General features: G+C 47.2%; 2 protein-coding genes across 2 annotated transcripts; both read left to right on the top strand.

The window, feature by feature from the left end:
• The first annotated feature begins 4 nt into the window (after positions 1-4).
• LOC134352764 (zinc finger protein 229-like) lies at positions 5-6839 on the top strand. The gene is made up of 2 exons (XM_063060197.1): positions 5-123; positions 2906-6839. Exon 2 carries the CDS (start codon positions 3684-3686, stop codon positions 4887-4889), a length of 1206 nt encoding a protein of 401 aa, XP_062916267.1. The 5' UTR covers positions 5-123; positions 2906-3683; the 3' UTR covers positions 4890-6839.
• A 16655-nt stretch (positions 6840-23494) lies between these two features.
• On the top strand, positions 23495-25134 carry LOC134352470 (zinc finger protein 239-like). Its single transcript, XM_063059748.1, has 2 exons — positions 23495-24226; positions 25123-25134. Exons 1-2 carry the CDS (start codon positions 23495-23497, stop codon positions 25132-25134), a joined length of 744 nt encoding a protein of 247 aa, XP_062915818.1.
• Positions 25135-25433: the final 299 nt, after the last annotated feature.

Below are 25433 nucleotides of genomic sequence, written 5' to 3'. Positions count from 1 at the left end.
GTCAGCCGATCGTACTGTTCGGCGGAGGTTTGGAGCTGAGCGCCGGGTTGCGGCGTTTCATCAACATCAAAGAGAAGCTCCCGGCGGGGGGAACGATCCGGTACGGGCTCTGCAATCGTCCCGGTGAGGTTAAACCTGCCGCCGACCCGAGGCGCTACTGTAGGCCTAAAATATGTGCGGTGGCGCATGCGTGGAGTGGCTGGAGTGAATTGTGGGTAGGGAGGCGGCCATTGATCCCATCAGTCGCCGGTGCTCAGGCAGACGAGTTGGGAACCGGTGGTGAGGCTTCCAGACACAAATCCGGATCTCAGCGTGGATAAAGCGGAACTGAACAATATTACTACTAAATAGAGAAAATAAATCAAGGGATTTTTAAATCAAGGGAGAATAAAACATAATTGATGCAAATTTAATGTATGTAGTTACCATGTAATTGGATCAAAGGACCTTCTTGTGGGCTGTAGGGCCCCTCCAGGACCAAAGAGGGCATCTCTAAGGAGCCAAATGAAATGTGTATCTTCCTCACTGAATATGGGTGGCAAAGGTTGTGTGGTGGTTAGCACAGTACTAGTGAGCCATTGTCTGCGGGGAGTTTGTACGTTCTCCCTGAGATCACGAGTGCTCTGGTTTTCTCTCAATCAGAGGTACCAGTTGGTAGGTTAATTGGTCATTGTAAATTGTCCCCTGATTAGGCCAGTGTTCAGTAGGTGGATTGCTAGGTGGTGTGGCTTGAGGGGCCCAATCTGCACGGCATCCCAAAAATCAACAAAATTAATAAATAACTTTCTGTATCCTTGTTAAAATGCACACAATTGCCCAGTTCTGCACCATGAGCAACACTTGGCCTCAAATCATTGATCATGGCCCCCTGCATCAATCCTTACAGTTTCCCAGCCTAGAAAAACCCTGATTACTCAAATCATTTGATTTCCATTATGCAAGCCTGAATTCTCACCAATATAATATCGCCAACCTCTTTTTCATGTTTTAGAGATACAGCACAATTACAGGTCTTTTTGGGCCAGTGAGCCCATGCTGGCCAATGACACCCATTACCAGTTAGAATACTGAACTGTTCAGCTTTGGAAAGTGAGAGGAAGCTGAGCACCCAGAGGTCACAGAGAGAATGTACAATCTACTGACAGACAGTAGTGGGAATTGAGCCCCGGTCTCTGTTGCTGTAATAGTGTTACACTAACTACTACATTACATGGTACCCTAATTTTGATTCAAAACCTTCAAAGTCCTTCTGAAGATCAGATACTGTATATGTACCCTATTCTGTTCTTCTAATCACAACAGCAACAAAACAAAAAAAAGTCGACCTGTATTTTCTTCTCGTGAGTCTATGTTTGAGTCCTAGAGAGATAGAGCACAGAAAGAAGTCCTTTTACACAATTACATGCCGACTATATACACTAAATCTGCATTAATTTGGTTTTTATTCTCCATTGATTTTATCCAGATTGAAAATCAGATCAGAGGTTTTGATTTAGACGTCAGAGCACTGCCTTTCTGGAATAATGTTTGGGAGAAGGGCTGGGCATTTGTGCCTCATGTCCTGGTCAATAATGTTGTTTCCACCCCCCCCCCCCTCGCCCCTGATTAGCAGGTCTCTTGTTCTTCATCAGGCTGGTTTTTCATGTAGGACTTCACAGTGCAGAAGTCCACTTCCTCAACTCCCTTACGGCCCAAAGGTGCTTTGATATCACCTGTGATTCCACCACTATTACGAGCCTGGCAAAGAATTTCAGAAGTTTGTATAAGGGATTTCTAATCTTTATGCAGTGATCTGTGATCTGAATGTGAACTAATTGAACACTCTGTCCAGTCTTGTGCTCGAGTCTCTGGAATGGAACACAAGCCCCTGAGCCTGACACAGAGGCAGGAAAATCCTAGACCACTACAGCACAATAATATGCCCTTCAGCCCATCTAGTCCATGTCTGCTGGGACCCATCTACTCATATCTGAATCATAGGCCTCCCTACCCCTCTCATCCATGTACCTATCCAAACTTCTCTAAGTTGTTACAATCAGAGTGTCATAGTTAAGGCTGATTTATACTTGTGCGTACTAAATTACGCCATAGCCTACGCAAGTGGGCTACGCCATACTTGTGTGTTGGTGTGTCTGCGTCGCTCTGCAATTCACCACCAAAACACTAGTTGGCGGTGGGGTTTCTATGCCACTGTGTTGAGTTTCTTCATGTTGAAACTCAGCATGAAGAAACTCAAACTTCAAACAATGGCGACAGAAACTGAAGGAGGGTGAATTTTCTGTGCTTGTCCGGCCACTGAGAGACATGGACGAGGAACTGCATTTCAAATATTTTCTAATGTTGGCAGGTAGATTTGACGATTTGGTTCATCGTCTCCAACCATTTATTCCACATCAGTGTACGCACAGTATACTCAGACTGGCAATCACCATTCGAGTTTTAGCTTCAGGTGGAAGTCAACAGGCTGTAGCAGCTCGCTACAAACTGGCGTCAAGCACAGGGTCCTCCATAATTCCGGAGGTCTGTAAAGCTTTATGGAAAGCATTGCAGCCAGAGTTCCTTCCCTGCCCTTTATTCACCCAATGGGAAGCTACTGCAGCGTAGGAGGAAATGCGAGGCTACCAAGCGGGCCAATCACAGTTGTTGTGGTCTGTGACACCGCAACGCATAGTTACATTTTGGGAGAGGTGCCCGTTAGGCTACGGCGTAGGGTTTGCGTAGAGTACAGCGTAGGGTTTGCGTAGAGTACAGCGTAGGGTACGCGGCTATGGCATACATTTGATGCAAAAATATAAATCAGCCTTTAGAGAGCTACCAACTGAGTCACAGCTGACCCAGGAGATTAAAGTGATCTGTTCTGATTCACTACCCTGTACTTACTGATGATTTTTGTAACTTTTTACAGGACATCAAAGGTGGAGGAATTGCGACTGGGTATCTCAGATGGAATATCATATCAGGTCTACACCCCACTCAGCTCCCGAGCACCTGAATGTCATCGGCCTGTGAACGTGGAAGGAGAGATGCTGGTTTGTTTCACTTCAGACCCCAGGCAGTGAGGGCTGTTGCAGGGCACCGACCGTGACACAGCTGGGGAGTGAGACACTGTCTACGGCGGGGAGGAAAGAAACCACTTTCATGAGGATTGCAGGGAAGCCTTGTAACTTTTTCCAGCCTGTGAAGGAGCGGGCAGTGATCACGCCAGTGCAGACTGGGAAAGGAACACCCACTGCAACGAGAGACCGTGTGTGACACGCTGGGGGAGGTGAGCTCACCTGATCTGTGACTGGGAACGTGTTCTCCACATCCTTGTTTCTGCACCAGTGAAACATTCCTTCTTTTGACTGAGATAAACTTGATCCATTTCCCTGAGAACATTCAAACCTTCTTTCCACCGGTTTCCACTTGAGGACAGTAATTAATTTGGTCATCTGATCACTATGGTTCCAGAGAAACATTATCACCCTGCTTCAGGTGAATGAAGGGACTCTCTCAATCATCTGACCTGATGAGACCCCGGCAAATTCTCACTGGGGAGAGACCGCTAGCCTGCTTTGCGTGTGGGAGAGGATTCACTTGCTCATCCCACTTGGTGACGTGCCAGTGAAAGGTCATGGTCCAGCTTTCACTGTGAGAGTGACACATCCAACAGCGGTAAAAACTTCAAGCAACACAGTGACCTGATGGATCATCAGCAAACACCCACTGGGGAGAGGCCAGTCACCTGCTCCGAGTGTGGGAAGGCATTCGCTCAGTCATCTGACTGTCTGCTGCACCAGCGAATTCACACCGGGGAGAGGCCGTTCACCTGCTCCGAGTGCGGGATGGGATTCACTCTGTCGTCTGGCCTTTTGAGGCACCAGCGAATTCACACCGGGGAGAGGCCGTTCACCTGCTCCGAGTGCGGGATGGGATTCACTCTGTCGTCTGGCCTTTTGAGGCACCAGCGAATTCACACCGGGGAGAGGCCGTTCAAATGCTCCGAGTGCGGTAAAGGATTCACTCAGGCATCGAAGCTTATGGCACACCAACGAATTCACACTGGTGAGAGGCCGTTCATCTGCTCCGAGTGTGGGAAGGGATTCACTCGGTCATCTGACCTCCTGGGGCACCAGCAAATTCACACCGGGGAGAGGCCGTTCAAATGCTCCGAGTGTGGGATGGGATTCACTCAGTCTTCTGGCCTTGTGAGGCACCAACGAATTCACACTGGGGAGACACCGTTCATCTGCTCCGAGTGTGGGAAGGGATTCACTCGGTTGGCTAAGCTTCTGACGCACCAGCGAGTTCACACCGGGGAGAGGCCGTTCATCTGCTCCGAGTGCGGGAAGGGATTCACTCAGGCGTCTAACCTTCAGACCCACCAACGAATTCACACTGGTGAGCAGCCGTTCAGATGCTGTGAATGTGGGAAGGGATTTGCTCAGTCGTCCAGCCTACTGATGCACCAGCAAACTCACACCTGGGAGAGACTGTTCACCTGCTCGGAGTGCGGGAAGGGATTCACCCGGTCGTCCAATCTGCTGGCTCACCAGCGGGTTCACACTGGGGAGAAGCCTTTCATCTGCTCTCACTGCGGGAAGGGTTTCAGGCACGTCTTCAGCCTGCAGTGTCACCAGCGTGTCCACACCGGGGAGCGGCCGTTCATCTGCTCCGATTGTGGGAAGGCTTTCAATCATTCCTTCAGCCTGCAGAGACACCAGCGAGTCCACACAGGGGAGCGGCCGTTCACCTGCTCCGAGTGTGGGAAGGGGTTCACTCAGTCGTCCAGTCTACTGATACACCGGCGTGTTCACACCGGGGAGCGGCCGTTCGTCTGCTCAGAATGTGGAATGGGATTCGTGCAGTCCTCCAGCCTTGTGAGGCACCAACGAATTCACACTGGGTAGAGACCATTCACCTGCCCTGTTGAACATCATTCAGTCATCTCACCTCTGTAGACATCGATGAACTCACTTGTCACTGGAGGGAAATTTTAAAGGTATGCAGGGCATTTAAACACGGCAGCTGCTGAGACAGTGGTGAGTTCACAAGTGACTGAAGGAACTAATTCTGCAGTTATTGCTGCTGTTGATCACATCCAGGTTTGGACCCTGGTTACTGGGCACATTTGGATTGTTTCCCCTGGAACTGCAGGTACATTTGTATTCTGCATCGATTATAAATAGATCTGTTCTGTGTGAATGAACTGGGTTTGAGGAGGATGTGGGGAGACATTGAGGGAATGTCGACAAGCTGAAGGGATGGGCATGAACAAGCCTGTATCATCACATGGATGATATCAGGACTGAAAGTTAAGTTATAAAGATAGACTGAATAGAACATAGAACACTATCAGTCCTTTGGTGCACGATGTTGTGCCAACCTTTTAATCTACTCTTAAAAGCAATCTAATCCTTCTCTCCTTTTGTAGCCCTTTCTTTTTCTACCATCCACGTGTGTATCTGGGAGTTTCTTCAATGCACCTAATATTTCTCCTCCTACCACCCCTCACCACTCTTTCTGTTTATAACACATTCCCTCTGCTGGATTCTTTCCCATGGAACATAGTAGGATTATAAACTCAGGAAGGTGTTGACTATTCATCAACGGAACTAGGTTAGGAAACTCACTATGCAACTCTCAATAAATCAAATGCACTTGATTGTCTCAGCACAAACAACGTAATTATGTTGACCCCAGGCTAACAACTTAAAACACAAATTCTACTGTTCCCTCTGTAAGAATACCTACTCAGACCATTTCCCCAATTTATACCACTGAAATAGGGGATCTCTATTGGCCAGATAATTGATCCTTCTTCCTTGAGCTGCTGGCATGGGGGTTCCTTGTCATGATGAATCTGTGAAGTTAGCTATTTAACATTCAAATCCTCTGTTTTTATATTCATTCCTTACCAATTCAAATTTCAGTGTTATTGGCTACCGGTCATCTTGACTGACCTAACACACCTTGATGGATCCAAGCCAGCATCCATTTATTGCTCTCTTCTGCAAGCGACAACTGGTAATTTATGCCTCTTTGTTTCAAATCAGCTACCAAACCAGCAGCCAGCCCAAATCACTCAGCCCAGACACAGCCCCCACCATTCACAAACCTGTACGTTATACCTAACCAAAGAACACCTCACAAATAACTTCTTATTTGGAAAATTATCTCTAGTCCTGCAGATTACTTGGATCATTATTGTGTCTAGTTTAAAACATTGATCAAGCCAAGCAACTCCAGTTCACAAAATGGAGGATGCAGAGCAGCTTCACAAAATTGCAGCTCCATTCCTTCCACCTCATGACAAGAACAAAGTCATTTGGTTTATCTGTTTCCACTGTCCTTGACCCATTCAAGTTTGATGTTTTCTTCCTTATTTTAACTCCTCCATGGCCAACATCTTTCTCCTTCTGATCCACAGAAAATTTTGGGATTACACTACTGATTCTATGAGTGAATACGGTACAAAAGGAGCACCAGCATTCATGACTATGTCAAATAAGACTGATAAAGATGCTTACAGATTATCAGACTATAAAACATAGATACAAAAGTCTTATCAAAACACTAGACAATTAAAAATATTATCAGTACAACAGCATATAAAAGAAACATGATAAAATATACCTGAATTCATACCATATATCAAAGCAATTAACAAAATATAATGAGGTACCATTACATCATACTGAAAGACAACATCATGGTATAAAGCAACATGCATCAAAGTTGCTGGTGAACGCAGCAGGCCAGGCAGCATCTCTAGGAAGAGGTACAGTCGACGTTTCAGGCCGAGACCCTTCCTCAGGACTAACTGAAAGAAGAGCTAGTAAGAGATTAAGAGATTTGAAAGTGGGAGGGGGAAGGGGAGATCCAAAATGATAGGAGAAGACAGGAGGGGGAGGGATGGAGCCAAGAGCTGGACAGTTGATTGGCAAAAGGGGTATGAGAGGATCATGGGACAGGAGGCCCAGGGAGAAAGAAAAGGGGGAGGGGGGAAACCCAGAGGATGGGCAAAGGGTATAGTCAGAGGGACAGAGGGAGAAAAAGAATGTGTGTATAAAACTAAATAACGGATGGGGTACGAGGGGGAGGTGGGGCATTAGCGGAAGTTTGAGAAGTCAATGTTCATGCCATCAGGTTGGAGGCTACCCAGACGGAATATAAGGTGTTGTTCCTCCAACCTGAGTGTGGCTTCATCTTGACAGTAGAGGAGGCCGTGGATAGACATTTCAGAATGGGAATGGGACGTGGAATTAAAATGTGTGGCCACTGGGAGATCCTGCTTTCTCTGGTGGACAGAGCATAGGTGTTCAGTGAAATGATCTCCCAGTCTGCGTCGAGTCTCGCCAATATATAGACTATCATGGTATAAAGTCAGACAAAATCAACAAAAAGAGATTTGGAATGGTATTTAGCACAAAACACAAAGTTGTTAAGTTGCCATCAAAAATGTTTGGGAAAATACATTGGATAATCATTAGAACAAAAGGCAGAACAATAATAACATGTGAAATAATACAAATCCAAAGATGTACATAAATATTCAGTCCCCAGGTCCAAACTTTACTCCAAAAGGGTGGATTATGCAAAAAATCATAAGCAAAATCCATATAATCTTTACTAGTCTTGGATAGTTCATCCCATTGTCTAATAATAGGTTAATTCTGGTTAATAACTCTATCCCACTCTGCAGTAAAATGAGGGATAGGTGGAAGGACAGGAGGTACATATCTAAGCAAGCCTTCAGCAGTATCATTGATGTGTGCCTTCAGTTCAACAGGTGGTTTTACAACTGGTTTGGGTAATGCTTGCCCAGCTAAAGGTAAGTCCCTCAGCACATTGGAAACCAAAACACCAGGGCTAATCAAACTGCAAATTAAAGATCCCTTCTTGCAATATGTGCTTGAAGTAGCAGTGGAATAAGTATCATTCACCAAAGCAAATTTCAGGAATGTCCTGTTATTGACAGGCAAAATAAATAGAGAACAATTATCATAAGAAACAAACCTGCCACACCATTCTTAACTAAGTCCCCAAGACAAACACAAAATTCTCCTTTTTGATGACAGGAAGCCAAATAAACTCCATTTTTAGATGCATATCATTTAATAGAACAAGTAGGTGGATTAGTATGTAAAAATCCAAACTCCTTCTTGATACTTCTCAATTTTATGAACCAACTGTTCAATGATTAAATATTGGAAAAGCTTCTGGGGGATTACTCTGCACTAGCTCGGAATCTGAGGTGGAGTCAAGTTGAACACTTGCACGTGTCTGCAGTCAAGTGAGGAATCAGTGTGTTCACATTTTCACTGCTGTGCTGTAGGTATTTCATTATAGCAGTTCTGTAAGAGCAGTCTGTTTGGGTTATCGTTAAAGATAAGGGATGCTGAGGAATCAAATGTGTGTCATCAAATTAGGATTGTGGAGGTGGGAGAAGGTTTGAGAGAAGAGTGCAGGGAAAGGTTTTATGAGGGGCACTAAGGTTGGTCTGGGGTTTTTTTTTGTTCAGCAGGAGATGAAGAGAGAAGATGCTGGAGAGAACCAGTTGTAGGATTCCCAATGGGGGACCGTGATTTGATGGAGCCAGGTGCTGAGATTGGCTGAGGATCGGTGAATATGAATTTTGGGAAGAGTGACCCAGCCAGGATTGATCAGGCCCAGCTTGTGTTTATCCCATGGACCAAGATAATGAAAGGCATGTAATTCTAAGGGTAATTATATTTTTAGACATCATTATCTAGCATCTGTATGCCTGGGATTGCATGGGTTACATTGACAGTGTTTACTGTGGATTCAGCATCACTCCAACCTGTCACTGAGTTTACTAGTGACTTGTTTTCTGTGGACCCAGCTTGGGTTTAACTTACTGGTTCTCTCTTGCCTTTTGGGTATCATGCCGTTTTTTATTGGCATTTCATGGACCGGGAGAATGAAGAGCGTGTCACTATAAGGTTAGGTTGAGATTATCCGGGCAGTGGGCAAATCAGCTCTCTTGTGCTTCTCGAACATGTGCACATTTTGAGAAGCACCAGTGCATTTACTTCCTCAGGAAGCTAAGGAAACTTGGCCTGTCCCCTAAAACCCTCACTAATTTTTATAGATGCACTGTAGAAAGCATTCTTCTGGGGTGCATCACAACCTGGTATGGAAGTTGTCCTATCCAAGACCGAAAGAAGCTGCAGAAGATCGTGAACATGGCGCAGCACATCACACAAACCAATCTTCCATCCTTGGACTCACTTTACACCGCACGCTGTCCGAGCAGTGCTACCAGGATAATCAAGGACACGACTCACCCAGCCAACACACCTTTCGTCCCTCTTCCCTCCGGGAGAAGGCTCAGGAGCTTGAAGACTCGTACGGCCAGGTTTGGGAACAGCTTCTTCCCAACTGTGATAAGACTGCTGAATGGATCCTGACCCGGATCTGGGCCGTACCCTCCAAATATCCAGACCTGCCTCTCGGTTTTTTGCACTACCTTACTTTTCCTTTTCTATTTTCTATTTATGATTTATATTTAATTTTTTAATATTTACTATCGATTTGTACTCCAGGGAGCACGAAGAGCAGAATCAAATATCGCTGTGATGATTGTACGCTCTAGTATCAATTGTTTGGTGACAATAAAGTATAAAGTATTTGATTGTTTAACTATAAAGGTCTCTTTTTGTTTTTTTTCCCCTTTAGTTAAGATTCATAAGTATAATTCCTTTATGCAGTGTACTGTCTGTTATTTTTTGGCACTGAGTTGTAACAGGGTAGCAAATTACACAGCATCCACACAAACCGGGGTTTGGGCTAGGAGAGTGATCTCAGTCTCACGGGTTTGGTGGGACTGGAGTGTGTATTCTCAGCCAAGGAAACCAGCAGGGTTTAAAGTTGTAACACGATAACAACATATTTCCACAAGTATTGATCTGTATCACTGCGTTGGATTGTCAGGTTCTTCTTTGTTACCACATTTACTGCTAGCTGAGACAATGTTATTCCTCTCTCTAATCATGTTTACGATTGTGACATTGCAACCTTTCAAAGGACATTGTTTCCATCCCTTTGTAAAACTTGTTGCTGCTGTTGCTGTATATGTCTGTGCCACCAATACATATTGGAAGAAAAACTGATTATTCACAGGCTAAATAGACAATGAAGAACTACAAGTACTGATACCACAGTTTGTAATTTCCTACTTTGTCATTTCTTCAGGGCAAGCCCTGTGCTCTACCCCTTAATAGCATCTTGATAAATAGTCGTGGAAATTTGACCTTGGGTGAAAAGAATGCTCAACTCCTGAGTCTCGTTTTGGGACCTTTGTTTTACTTGGTACCAAGGAGAGAGGGGGGGGAGGGGGGAGAGAGAGAGAGAGAGAGAGAGAGAGAGAGAGAGAGAGATAGAGATAGATAGATAGATAGATAGATAGATGGATGGTCTCCACCGGCACTCGACTCTACTCTCCTGTTACAATAGCTTCCTTTTATACAGCTGAGCACAGTAACAGCAGACTTATTATAATATATCTGATCATTGTATAGAAATATTACCACACTAACAGTATGTTAACGTTCACTAGAAAAAAAAGCTTAGAGAGAAAGAAGTGTTACAAGTGAAACTATCTTGCAGAGCTCAGCACCTAAGTTTTTGTTTCTGTGATCACAGCAGATTAGACTCGTACCTTATCTCGCAAGAGTTAACACGTACTGTTTCCTATATGCATTCAAGGGACTTTGCTTTGCAGTGTCCACTGTCCCTAGTCACATAGCTTATTAACCCTTTTCCTCCACAAATCCCTCCTTGTTGATCTTCTAGATCAACACTCATATCGTTTGCCCTGTTCACATTCATATTCTCTCATTGAGACTATCTCTTGGACGGGGGCCTCATAACCCTCAGGAAAGGGGCGCATTTTCAGACACTCCTCCTCATCATAGCTATCACTACTATCCTCTTCCTCCTCCATTCCCTAGAGGTTCCAGGCCTTCCAGTTGGTCTTTGTACATACATGGGGGCTAGAGCTATCGGGCCCTGTCCTCTGGAAGGTGGTAGGGCACAGAGGAATCTCGTGGCCAGGACATAAATTACCACAATTACAAGTATGATCACATAATGTATCAGCGTTCCCCACCAATTTCCAAGCGGCCACCACTCTCCCCCAGGTGAGTTATAGTTGTGGAACTGCCCACCTGCCTGTTTTATTTTAGTCACTGATTTCTTTATGGGGTCTGCAAGATTAGTGATGGTGTGGCTCCTATCACTGTACTCTGCAGTTGAACAGGTGCTATTCACTCAAGTCTATTGTTCCTTTCCTTTTGCATGCTGCCGTTTGCGCTGAGTGGTGTGTATCTATTCGGGGCTTCCTTCTACCTTCACTGCAGGCCCAGTGACCAACAGGATTTGCTAGGGTCCGCTCCACCTAGGAGAGAAAGAATCTTTTATCATTGTTTGAACATATACCCAATCCCCTGGTTTGAAGGGGTGCACATTTCCTTCGGTCAGGGGAATTTAAGCATTGTGAGCATCCCCTGTTGTGTGCAGTTTTGGTCCCCTAATCTGAGGAAAGGCATCCTTGCCATGGAGGGAGTACAAAGAATGTTCACCAGATTGATTCCTGGGATGGCAGGACTTTCATACGATGAAAGACTGGATCGACTAGGTTTATACTCGTTGGAATTTAGAAGATTGAGGGGGGATCTGATTGAAACGTATAAAATTCTAAAGGGATTGGACAGGCTAGATGCAGGAAGATTGTTCCCGATGTTGGGGAAGTCCAGAACGAGGGGTCACAGTTTGAGGATAAAGGGGAGCCTTTTAGGACCGAGATGAGGAAAAACTTCTTTACACAGAGAGTGGTGAATCTGTGGAATTCTCTGCCACAGGAAACAGCTGAGGCCAGTTCACTGGCTATATTTAAGAGGGAGTTAGATATGGCCCTTGTGTCTAAAGGGATCAGGGTGTATGGAGGGAAGGCAGGTACAGGGTTCTGAGTTGGATGATCAGCCATGATCATACTGAGTGGCACTGCAGGCTCGAAGGGCCGAATGGCCTACTCCTGCACCTATTTTCTATGTTTCTATACCTCAGTTGGTCATGTAGCTTTTCCACCTCCTGACACAGGGCTTGCGCATATTTTATCATCGTTCCAGATCAAAGCTACTCTCTCCAGTGTCATCGGGGGCTTCAGCCCCGTTGTTATTGGTCTACCCATCGGTCTTTCATGAGCAGTGAGCCCCGTACTCCTTCCAGTTTCGCTAAGCATACATTGCCAGAGGCAAAGCCTCTAGCTATTTAAGGTCATTCTGCTGACACGCTTTGCCTAGTGCAGTTTTTATTTCTCCATTTACCCTTTCCACCCTTCCCGAGGATTGAGGTTGATAGGGGATGTGTAACATCCACTGAAATCCCAGGGCGTCTTTCAGCCCTTGCACTAATAAGTCCCTCGATCACTATTGATGCACAATGGAATCCCAAGTCTTGGTATGATTTCCTTCATTGGGGCATTCGCTGCTGTCCTAGCGTCATCTTCCTGGCCGGGTATGCCTCCACCACCGAGAGAACATATCTATTACCACCAATATATGCTAGTAGCCTTTCTCCACTGGCAGATGCACAAAGTCTATCTGCAAGTTTTCAAACGTCATTTCTGGCTGGGACAAATGATCATTCTTTGCCGGAGTCTTCCCTTTATTGTTCTGCTGCCTTGTCAAGTGTGTCCGTGCGACCCTTTCGGTTGTGACAGTTATTCTAGAGGCATACCATTGCTGGCGATGCTGCATCCCTCCTTTGCCCATGGGCCAAGCGAGCCAGGGGCAAAAACACGCGCGTCAGGGTGGCACCATGCCCGCTGGTCGGCTGCAAGCGGCTTTTGTCCGCGCGTGCTTTTCCTGCTGTGTGGCAAGATCTCGGGCTTGCCGCAATCTGTCCATACTGATGGAGGGGAGGAGCTCTCCCTCCCCCGTTTCCAACTGTAGGGGAGTCAGTGTAAATGTTCGCAGTCTTGCCCGAGTGAGGCCGGAAAGTTGTGCTGCCAGTGTGGACGTTGCGTTTGGCAGGGCCCAAGCATCTACAACCTCACGGGGGAAAATCCCGGGTGGCGGCGGAATCGCGGAGCACGGTCACGGCACGGGGTACCAACACAGTGCAGGGGTGATCAAGCACTATGGGGATGGATTTTTCGACGATCGCCGCTGTGGCTGCCACCGCTCGCCGGCAGGAGGGCATTCGATTCCCTCTACTACAGCAGGTAAGGAGGCCGCTTGCCGCTCCCGTATTCTTGGCAAAGCTCTCCGGTAGCGAATCCTTGCTTCTCGTTAATGCACAGCAGCAAAAGCCTTTCATAGTCAGGTAGGCCCAGGGCTGGCGCTTCACGAGGGGCATCTTTCAGGGCTGTAAATGCTCGATCCCTTTCGTCAGTCCATCGCACAGTTGCTGGCTGATCCTGCAGGGTGGCCGTCCGGAGTACAGCACCCAATTCCCTATACTCCGGTATCCACTGCCGACAGAACCCAACCATTCCCAGGAAGGAAAGAATCTCCTTCTTTGTCTTTGGTATCGGGATGTGCAGGACAGCCAATATATGGCCTTTTCGCAGTCCTGTCGTTCCCTCCGTCAGCCCGAACCCCAGATTCTGCACGGTGTCCTGGCAACACTGCAGCTTTTCCGGGGAAACCCGGTGTCCCCTGTCAGCCGGCTGCTGGAACACCTTAATTGTATCAGCTGGGCAGCGAGGGCCCGTGTCCGAAGCTATCCGGATATCGTCCGTATGTTGGATAAGGGTGGAATGATCGGACAAGGGGCATTCATCCAGGTCACGCTTCACGCCGCCGCATACACTGCTGGGCTCTCCGTGTACCCTCGTGGCAATCGGGACCAAGTATACTGCTGGTTCTTACAGGTGAAAGCGAATAGATACTGGCTGTCAGCATGTAGAGGTACAGAGAAAAACGCTGAACACAAGTCTCTGACGGTGAAGGTACCGGCGGAGGCGGGTATAGAAGTGAGGATGATGTTGGTATCGGGGACCAGTGGGGCAATGGGGAGAACAATCTTATTTATTGCTCTTAGGTCCTGCACGAATCGCCATTCGTTCTTCCTTCCAGGTTTTGGAATCGGAAGATTGGGGGTTTTGCAGGGACTTTGTATTTTAACCTTTGTGTTGCAGGAGAGACTGTATTACAGGCTCTGCGCCTTTCACGCAGGGCAAGAGGGATCCCTTCTTGAGGTTCACCCGCTGTTCTAGTGCCGTGCGCACCATGCCGACATGGTTCTTGTGTTGGGCCCGCAGTCCCGTGTTAACGCCGGGGAGCGCTTTCGGGTAAAGCAGGGGCCCTGGCTGGGGAGGGCACTGCCGCTGGAATAATGCCTTTAACATGATAGGTTTTACGGTAATTCTTCCTGTCTATCAAGAATTCGACGGCGAGCATAGCCGCGCCCGGGATTAGAATAGAGATTGTATGGGTTGGGCGCGAAATTTGCAGCAGACGGTGCACCATAGGTCCTTTGGTTTGGGGGGGGGCCTTACGGCCACTGTGAGGTGGGGGTCCGCAGGTCCTCTGTAAGAGAGCCCCTCTGCTTTCCATCGGTTTCGTTGTTGGTGGTTTAGTTTTACTGCTACTCCCAGCCCATCACGGTCGAAGAACAGACGGGGTTCGGATCTCAAGGTCTCCGTGCCTCCGACATAAGAGGTTTCCTGCTGATTATAGGTGGGACCTGCGCCCTGCCCGTAGAAAGCGGTGTGGCGAAGCACCTTGCTTTCCCGGCTGGTTTCGAGGAGGTATAAGCCCCAGAGTTGGAAACAGTTGTCACCGTCATGGGCTGCGAGTGCAGATTAGGAAGCGGGTGGCGAATTGGGGGTGTCTGTGACTTCTGCGTCAAAGAAGGACACGGGTTTGTACAGCGGATTCGGATCTGTTGGCATATCTGCAGTCACAATGGGAAAGGGAAAAAGGAAGGGGCTGAGGAGGGGGAGATTCAAACAAGAGGACACGAGTTGAGAGTTAAAGGGCAAAAGTTTAGGGGTAACATGAGGGGGAACTTCTTTACTCAGAGAGTGGTAGCTGTGTGGAACGAGCTTCCAGCAGAAGTGGTTGAGGCAGGTTCGATGTTGTCATTTAAAGTTAAATTGGGTAGATATATGGACAGGAAAGGAATGGATGGTTATGGGCTGAGTGCAGGTCGGTGGGACTCGGTGAGAGTAAGAGTTCGGCACGGACTAGAAGGGTCGAGATGGCCTGTTTCCGTGCTGTAATTGTTATATGGTTATTGCAAATACTGTCCTTGCAAGTCAGTTGAATCCCTCAGGGCTGTGCATAGCTGTATGAGCGGGGAATAAGGGTTGCAATCCAGTTCCCAGCAGTACGATACCGGAATATCAGGACAATTATCCACTCCTCTAGTGAGTTTTAAAGTCTGCGGGACCCGAATTTGCGGGAGATCCATGTAAATGCCATCAGGTCGACAGTACAAGAACCTAGCTTACAGAGAGCCTGTCTGCCGAACAAGCGGAGGGGGCTTGTCTTTAGAAATTATAAGGGTGTCAGTAACATCCACGTTATCTATTGTTAGCAAGGTAGGCGCCGAAAGGGATTCCGTTAACGGGACAGCGGCTATCCCGATAGTGCTAATCAACCGTCCGTTAGCTTGCGCGTCCGCGGAGGGTCCGCAGACAGGGTAGCGCCGGTATAGATCAGACAAGTCACTTCACTATCCCCTATTTTCACAACTATCATGGACTCTTCTCTCATACTGCTGGCTAGTCTGATCGCTGCTGCCTGCACCACTGGTTCTCCGCGGCAACCCTATTGCTGAGGCGAGGGTTGAATAAAAGAGAACGTGGGCGACTGTTGATCCTCTGAAGCCCGGGGAGGGGGACGGCAAAGGGGGATGCGACAGTTCCGGGCCCAGTGGCCCTTTTCCCTCAATTTCGGCATGTAGTTGGGCTATCCCCGGCCTAGTGGCCCTTCTCACCACCACTACACTATGGGTCGCTTGGGGGATCAGGGAGAATTCTTCAGAAACCCAAATTCCCTCTCTTTCCCCTCGTCCCTGAGGTGGGCGCCCTTCCCCTTGGAAGTACTGGCCTACTGGCATTTTCCTTCTCTCGTCTGTTTTCTGAGGAAAGAGTCCTTCCCGATCCATATTGTACAAGGGCGTCATTGTCTGCACCCACGTTTGAGTTTGCCAGTTCAGATTCCGTAATTTATATACTTGGGCTTGCAGCGGCCACATGCAGTTCAACAAAGTCTGAATGGCTAAGGGGCCATTCCCCTCTAAGGGGATCCCTCCACTCTCTTCCCACTTCTGCCTAAACCTTGCGATGAAATTTGGAATCGGTTCGCACTTCTTCTGCAAGCACCGTGTCACCTCCCCTATATCGCTATGTTTCCGTGCTGCCCCCATTATAGCATTTTCCCCTCCATTCTCCAACCAGTGTGTCGTTGTCTCATCACCGGGCACCGTGTCATCCTGTCTCCAGTCTCCCCCTTCCCCCGGGCCTATCAGAAAGGTGCCCTTTAGCGAAGGCCAGGTGGACCCACAGGCACATTTTAATAGCATCTGCACATCCCCCGGGGAGGGGCGAGTATATAGTACACATCTGGACCAACCAATTGTGGAAGGCGTTTGGTTTTTTTAAGGGGTCAGGCGCTTCCGTGACCGTGGCGTGTACTTCGTTTGGGGTCCAGGGTTTTAAAACAGGTACGTCACCTATCATGATTTTTGGGGCCTGTCCTTTTCTGCTTTCTCTCTTCGTCCCCGTGTTTGCTATCAAGTTACGCGGCCTCCCGCAGCACCTGTGGCGTTGCTCACTTCGATCTCATCTCCGGCATCTCCAGGAGCCGCCGTGGCCGCGTCCTCATAGGGAGGGGGCTGATTGCTGTGGCTGTCTCTGCCCCCGGCCTTGCCCATAGGCGGTGGCCATCTGTTACAACTCGCCTGTGTCCCCCTCCAAGGAAGCACTCGCGGTGCTCGGGGCCAGCCTGGGATACCGTCCCAGGGGCGGTTGGGAGGCCGGGAGATTATTCTTATGCGGTCCTTTACCTTTCCCAGCGGGTTTAGGGGCTGGTGTCTCTTGGCTACCTCTTTTTCAATTTATTAAAACAGTGGATCATTTAATCCGTATCCCACTTCAGATCCCCATCTCCCATTTCCACAGTCTCTTTCCAATCCCTTGTTTTACGCAAGTTAAACGTTCCGCCATAGGCCCATCCTCCTTGCGACCGCTGGTACAGGTCACCACCAAACGTTCCCGCGTATCGATCATCCCCTGTTTCACGTGTTACTGTATCAGTCAGCGATCCGGGCGGTAGCAGGGGGTCCCCAATTAATTTTCGTTGCTCTCTTACAAGCTTGATGTTCTTCTCCGTCTTTTTACTTACTTTCAAGGTTCCTTTATTAGCAGGACCAGCATTACCTGCCCGACCGCTGCCGTTCCCATCCTTCTTGCCTTTTTCTCTTCTTCCTGTGAACAGAGCAGATTAATTCACACTTCCCCCAAACCCCAGTTTCCCTTTGAGTGCTCACTGGTTCATGTAATCCCTTCCCGAGAGGTGAGGGTCGAGTCGCTGCGTTCTTTATGTTTTCTTCCAATTTCGGCCCTTCTTTTCTCAGCCCCTCCGGGATTACATTAAGAGATTAGATTATGAGGACACTCAGTCCACGTTTATTGTCATTTAGAAATGCATACATTAAGAAATGATTCAATGTTCTTCCAGTATAATATCACAGAAACACTGGACAGACCAAGACTAAAACTAACAAAAAACACATAATTATAACATAGGAACTGCCTCTGGCCGGAGGTAAGAACTCCCAGAGTTGTCTCTACGCTGGGCGGCCTCGGGTCGCCTTACTCCCAGAGTTAGGTCCCTGTAATCGCTCCTGCCAATGTATTAAAAATTTACTCAATTGTCAGATTTTGAATGTATGGTCCCGGCTCTCCCTGTTACCGTTGGAGCAGCCAGGACTATCCCCCAGGCACAAGAGTCGCAGCTTTCTCGTGCACGTTAGGATAGCTACCCCGATCACGTTCCTTTTCTGCTGGAGTTTATTTTCCTCAGCAGTTCTCCCCCCGTTCATATCCCGGATCCTGCCGACTTACGCCAGATTGTCGTGGAAATTTGACCTTTGGGAAAAAAATGCTCGACTCCTGAGTCTCGTTTTGGGACCTTTACTTTACTTGGTACCAAGGAGAGAGAGAGAGAGAGATGGTCTCCACTAGCAGCCGACCGTACTCTCCGGTTAAAATTGCGTCATTTTATACAGTTTTATACAGTTCAGCACAGTAACAACAGACTTATTGTATCCGATCATTGTACAGAAATATTACCAGACTCTAACAATATACTACCGTTCACTAAAAAAACTATCTTGCAGAGCTCAGTACATTAGTTTCCGTCTCTGTGGTCACAGCAGATTAGACTCACGCCTTATCTCGCAAGAGTTAGCACGTACTGTTCGCTATTTGGACACAAGAGTCTTTGCTTCGCGGTCTTCTTGACCCTAGTCACGTAGTTTATTAGCCCTTTTCCTCTACAAATCTATGCCGCTTGATTTGACTTTAGAGGAGATGACAGTATTCAAGCCCTGCCATAACTGTTGATACAAGTTTGATCTGGAATTGCCACTTTGCCCATGAGATGACTTTCAGGAAATTGTACCAGGACCTTTTGTAACGTCCTTGGTCACCAGCCTTTGATGTGGCTGGCAGCATATTTGCATCTCATGGTTCATCCAGGGCTTCTGACCAGGCTGTACGCTGAATGATTTTGAAGGGACATACTGGTCTGCAACTGTTTTAACAAAGTGCATTACAAACATGGTGATTCATTCAGATCCCCGGATGAGTCCCTGAACACGGCTCAGTCTACAGACTCAAAGCAATTCAGCAGCCGCCTCTCTGCCTCCTGCAGTCACCTCTTTGTTGTCCCAATCTCTGGAGCTTTGCCATTTGGCCTTTGCCTGTGTGCAGGTAGGAGAAGGACAGGCAAGTGATCTGTTTTACTGAATTGTGGTCTGGGCAAGGAATGGTAGGCATTCTGATCCTAGAATAACAGTGGTCTACTATATTGGGGCCTCTGGTGCTACAAGTTATATGCTGATGGCAATTGGGCAGGGATTTCTTCAAACAGCCTGGCTGAAGTCTCCTACTGTAATTTGAAATTCATCGGGATTGACTATTTCTTGTTTGTAGACATCATCATACAGTATTGCAAGTGCTGATTTTAGTCAGCCGCTGGTGGTATGTACAGGATCATGGATAAGAACTGCACAGGAAAATGGAATGGACGGCATTTTATTGTCATTTAGAAATGCATACATGCATTAAGAAATGATACAATGTTTCTCTGGAGTGATATCACAGAAAACAGGACAAACCAAAGACCAACACTGACAGAACCACATAATTATAACATATAGTTACAGCAGTGCAAAGCAATACCATAATTTGATGAAGAACAAACCATGGGCACGGTAAATAAAGTCTCAAAAGTCCCCGAGTCGATCGACTCCCGAGTCCCAGAAAGCAGGTGGCAAAAGGGAGAAACTCCCTGCCATAAACCTCCAGGCACTGTCAACTTGCCGATGCCTTGGAAGCAGCCGACCACAGCCGACACTGAGTCCATCCGTCTGAAAACTTCGAGCTTCCAACCAGCCTCCCAAGTGCCATCCCCTGCCGAGCGCCTTCGACCTAGCCCCGGCCGCTGAAACACGCAAAGCCGAGGATTTCGGGACCTTCTGCTCCGGAGATTCCGGTTACCACACGGTAGCAGCGGCAGTGAAGCGGGCATTTCAGAAGTTTTCCAGATGTTCCTCCGTAGTCTCACGTCCGTCTCCATCAAATCAGAATTGTGCACAGTCCCCTACTTGACGATTACAGACATCACCAGCGGAGAGGCCGCGTGGGCTGCCGTCGCGTCGCCATCTTCTCCTCCTTCATTTCACCAGAGATGCTTTCTCTAGTGGGCAAATTAAATATCACATGGCAAAGTCTATGACTCTGGCTCGAAATGAGCTCATCCAGTTCAGCTTTTTAAAATTTTTTTTAAGCGTGTCGCACCAGACAGTCAGCCATTCTTGTCTGGCGCGTGGTGTCAGGATTAATTGGGTCACTTTATGAACGTTCCTGACTCGACCCTTGTGTTTTTTTTTAATGAGGCGGAGTGGCTAGCTCGACCCTCAACCCAGCACGGATGGAAAGCGTGCTCGGGGGTGGCCCGACCTGGATTTGAACTCGGGAACCTTCGCTCTGGAGTCTGGTGCAGATCTCATTGCGCCACCAGCCGGCCGTCCAGTTCAGTGAAATAAGGAGGGTAGTGGATTACTTTTTAAATGGCCACGGATTCAGAAGTGAGGCTGCTCAGAGAGACCTGAGATTTTATACATAAGTCACTGAAAGTGAATGTGTAATTAAGATGACAAAATAATTTAAATATATAATGCTGCAGTTACACTCAGTGGCCATTTTATTAGGTAGCTCCTGTATCTCATGAAGTAGCCACTGAGTGTATGTTTGTACTCCTCTGCACACCACTGTAGTAACATGTGGTTACTTGAGTTACTACTGCCTTGCTGTCAGCTTGAGCCAGTCTAGCCATTCTCCTTTGATGTTGCTCATTAACAAAGCTTTTTCATCCCCACAGCTGCCGCTCACTGGATATATTTTTTAAAATTTTTGCCCCACTCTCTGCAAACGCTAGAGACTGGGGTGCATGAAAATCCCAGGAGAACACAGTCTCTGCGATACTCAAACTGCTCCATCTGGCACCAACAAACATCCCACAGTCACAGTCACTTAGATCACATTTTTTAAACATTCTGATGTTTGGTCTGAAAAAAAATGAACCTCTTGACCATGTCTGCATGCTTTTATGCATTGAGGTGCTATTACATCATTGGCTGATTAGATGTCTGCATTAATGAGCAGGTGTACTTATTAATGTAACCACTCAGTGTATCTAGGCCCTGGGGAGATGGTTTCTGGAATATTGCATGTGAGTGTGATCTCCATCCCAGCCTGCGGTAAGAGTCGACCCCAGACAGCCCTTGAGGTTGAGTACGTGAGTACATTTAAGAGAGAGCTCAATAGATGTTAAGGTACCTGGAATGGCCTGCCAAGGGCAGTGATGGGAAGCAGATGCAACTGGAACGTTTAGAGAGATATGTAAAAGGCAGGGAATGGGGACAGGTGGATCCTGTGCAAAAGGATGGTATTATAAAGGGCTCTTCATCTGCTGTACTGTTCTGCACTCTGTGTTGGAGGAACCAAAATAAATGGAGTCAGTGCAGGGAAGATGCATCGAAGGAAGAGATTAGAGGTAAAGTGATGAATCTCACACTGCCCCTTACATTGTTCTCCCAATCTCGTCTAAAACCAGCCCATCGATTTGAACATCTCTATTCAGTCCCTGCTCGATGGAGAATCTCACTGACTACTCCAGTCACTCCAGATAATCATGATCCCCGTGACATTACAGTTGTATTACAATCTCACGGATCCCTCGATGTCCTTCCTGATGGACCAGCTGAGGCCCAGTAATGATTTGTAAAGATTTCAGAATCAGGTTTATCGCCACTGACGTGTGTGAAGAAACTTGTTGTTTTTGTGGCAGGTGTACTGTGTAATGCATAAAATAAACTACAAATTACAATTAAAAAGGTATTTTATAAAGTTAAATAAAGAGTGCAAAATGAGGGTGAAAATAGTGAGATAGTGTTCATGGGTTCATTGTCCACTCATTAACCTGATGGCAGAGGAGAAGAAGCTGTTGCTAAAACATTTTGTGTGTGTGTGTGTGTCTCTGTGTCTTCAGTCTCCGTGTGTGTGTGTGTGTGTCTCTGTCTCTCTGTGTCTTCAGTCTCCTGTGCTTCCTTGACAGTGCAATGTGAGAAGGTCATGTTTTGGGTGATGGAATCCCTGATGATGGATGGCTCCTTGATGGGGCTGGCTGAGTTTATAACCCTCTGCAGCTTTCCCCCATCCTGTGCAATGGCCCCTCCACCAGACAGTGCCAGACAGTGATGCAGCCAGCTGGAGTGCTGTCCAGGGTACATCTGCAGAAATTCGGTGGAGTCTCTGACATACCAAATCACCTCAATCTCCTAATGAAGTGGAGCCGCTTCCCACCATGTCCTTGCTTTCCTGTTTAGTGTCCCCGCCATTAGCAGATCTCTTGTTAATCATCAGGCTGGTTTTTCATGTTGGACTTCGCAATGCAGAAGTCCACTTCCTCGGCTCCCATATGGCCCAAAGGTGCTTTAATATCACCTGTGAGTATGTTCATTGGCTCTACCTCCATTGTGATCTCAGGCAGAGAATCTCAAAAGTTTCTGTCAGGGATTTCTAATCTTTATGCAGTGATCTGTGATCTGAGTGTGAACTAATTGAACTCTCTGCTTAGTCTTGTGCTCAAGTCTCTGGAACTGGACACAAGCCCCTGATCATGACCCAGAGGCCGGATAATCATAGAGCACTACAATACAGCAACAGGCCCTTCAGCCCATCTAGTCCATCCAGCTAGGTTTTCTGCCCAGACCCATCTATTAGTAGATCTACCTTTCCCTCTTACCCATGTACCTATCTAAACTTCTCTTAACTGTTACAGTCAGTGTTAGAGAGACCCAGGAGATTAAAGTGATCTATTCTGAGTCACTACCCTGTACTTATTGAAGATTGTTGTAACTTTTTACAGGACATAAAGGTGGAGGAATTGCAACTGGGTATCTCAGATGGAATATCACATCAGGTCGACACCCCACTCAGCTCCCCAGCACCTGAATGTCATCGGCCTGTGAACGTGGAAGGAGAGATGCTGGTTTGTTTCACTTCAGACCCCAGGCAGTGAGGGCTGTTGCAGGGCACCGACCGTGACACAGCTGGGTAGTGAGACACTGTCTACAGCGGGGAGGGGAGAAACCACTTGTGTGAGATCATGAACCAATTTGCAGAGAAGCCGTGTAACTTCTTCCAGTCTGTGAAGGAGCGGGCAGTGATCACTCCAGTGCAGATTGGAAAAGGAACACCCACTGCAACGAGAGACCGTGTGTGACACACTGGGGGAGATGAGCTCACCTGATCTGTGACTGGGAACGTGTTCACCACATCCTTGTTTCTGCACCAGTGAAACATTCCTTCTTTTGACTGAGATAAATTTGATCCATTATCCTGAGAATATTCAAATCTTCTTTCTACCTGTTTCCATTTGAGTAAGGTAATTAATTCGATCATCTTTTTACTGACTGATCACTGAGGCCCCGGGGAAACATTGTCACCCTGCTTCGAGAGAGTGAAGGGACTCACTCGGTCATCCAATGTGATGAGACACTGGCAAATTTGTCCTGGGGAGAGACCATTAACCTGCTTTGCATGCAGAAAAGGATTCACTCTTTCATCCCACTTGGTGAAACACCAGTAAACTCCCACCAGCTCTCACTGTGGAAGGACATTCAAACAGTCATTCAACCTCCTGGCAGAATCTTTTGCTGGAAAGACTTTAAGTCACTTGGCAATCTGATGAACCACCAGCAAAGTCCCACCGGTGAGAGGTCGTTCACCTGCTGTCACTGCGGAAAGGATTTCAAGAATTCCTCCAGACTCCAGAGACACCAGCTGGTCCATACCAGGGAGAAGCCATTCATCTGCTCTGAGTGTGGGAAGGGATTCGCTCGTTCGTCTGACCTTCTAATGCAGCAACGAATTCACACCGGAGAGAAGCCCTTCCTCTGTTTCGAGTGTGGAGAGGGATTCTGTCGGTCGTCTGACCTCCTGACACACCAACGAACTCACACCGGAGAGTGGCCATTCATATGCGGTCAGTGTGGCAAGGGGTTCACTCAATCATCCCACCTGCAGTCACACGAATTAATTCATACTGGGGAGCGTCCATTCATCTGCTCTAAGTGTAGGAGGGGATTCACTCAGTCATCCGAGCTTCGGAAACACCAAAGTACTCACACTGGAGAGAAGCCTTTCTCCTGTTCCGAGTGTGGAAAGAGTTTCACTCGGTCATCTGACCTTCTGACGCACCGAGTTCACACTGGAGAGCGGCCATTCATATGCAGTCAGTGTGGCAAGCGATTCACTCGTTCATACCATCTGTGTACCCACGAGCGAATTCTCACCAAGGAATGGCCATTCATCTGCTCTGAGTGTGGGAGGGGATTCACACAGTCGTCTGACCTTCTGAGGCACCAACGAATTCACACTGGGGAGAGGCCGTTCACCAGGACTAGACGAAGGATCTTGGCCCGAAACGTCGACTGTACCTCTTCCTAGAGATGTTGCCTGACCTGCTGCATTCACCAAAGCAACTTTGATGTGTGTTACTTGAATTTCCAGCATCTGTAGATTTCCTTGTGTTTTAATTTTTGCAATGCTAGTGTGCAGACTGCCACCAATTTTGCCAACAGTTTAGATATTGCCTGTTGGGATTGATTGGGAACATATGCAATTTCATTTGCTAACTTTTCCATTGCTATTCAGTTCCTGTCTGATTTACTGATTCCATAGGCAAGTTACCTTCCCCAAGGACAACACTAAGTCCTTTTACTCTGGAGTTAGTGTTGTATTACAGAGGTATATACCAACCTCTAAAACACTTGTTTCCAAATTTATATCCCCATCTGTCCCCAGTGACATCCTGGCTGTACTGCTAAGGGGAAGAAGGGGTTTATGTCTCTGAGTCCCAGCATCATTGTTCTAACGTATCCAGGGCAGAGGGCTTGGACTATTTAAAGTAGCAGTTCATCTCTGTTGCATAAAAGGGCACTCCCATTTCCACATGAGACTCGATATCCATACAAACCCAGCAGCTAAGGACATTGGTCCTGTTTGCACATTTGTAAGAAAGTGTTTGTAGCAACTGCATCTGTCAGAGAAAAGAGAAAGACTAACCCAACCACTGTCACACAGAATCTCAGTGGTTTGACATTTTTTTCACACCATTAGACACCTTCTTACAGTGAGAAGTGTGAATCTGTTCTCTTACCTTGATGACTGTATTAGAACCAGCAATACCTGAACTGGTCCTTCAAATCGAGGTTCTAAACAATTTTTTAAAATGTCTGCATCTCTGAGCTCGATGACACAGCGTTTAGTCTTTGCAAATAGTTGACGATAACTGGTAATGCTTTTTTTTTCAGGCAAAACAATAGTTCAGACTACTCATGTCCAGGTTATGTACATTGATCTGCTTAACTCCCAGTGGTGCATCCAATGCCAAGCACAAGGGCTGTTCCATTATGAATTGATGTGGAGACAAACCAATGGTTCTATTAGCAGTGGCTTGTATATTCATTAGAACCAAAGGCAGCACCTGCTTTCAGTTTCCTCACAAATTTTGCTAAGTTTATGTTTAAGTCGTTTTGTTTGTCCCTTCCACTTGGCCCTCTGACTGAAAGTTGATTCACCCACAAGGCTTTGCGTACTTTATTTACGTTACCAGTGAAATGGG

Source organism: Mobula hypostoma, chromosome 10 (genome assembly GCF_963921235.1).
Source record: "Mobula hypostoma chromosome 10, sMobHyp1.1, whole genome shotgun sequence".
NCBI lineage: Eukaryota > Metazoa > Chordata > Chondrichthyes > Myliobatiformes > Myliobatidae > Mobula > Mobula hypostoma.
The sequence above is the reverse complement of the archived record's forward strand: the minus strand, read 5'-3'. Positions and strand labels throughout refer to the sequence as shown.

Bases quoted from the DNA above. Each gene is read 5' to 3' on its own strand.
- LOC134352470 (XM_063059748.1), top strand. From the start codon at position 23,495: ATGAACCACCAGCAAAGTCCCACCGGTGAGAGGTCGTTCACCTGCTGT.
- LOC134352764 (XM_063060197.1), top strand. From the start codon at position 3,684: ATGGATCATCAGCAAACACCCACTGGGGAGAGGCCAGTCACCTGCTCC.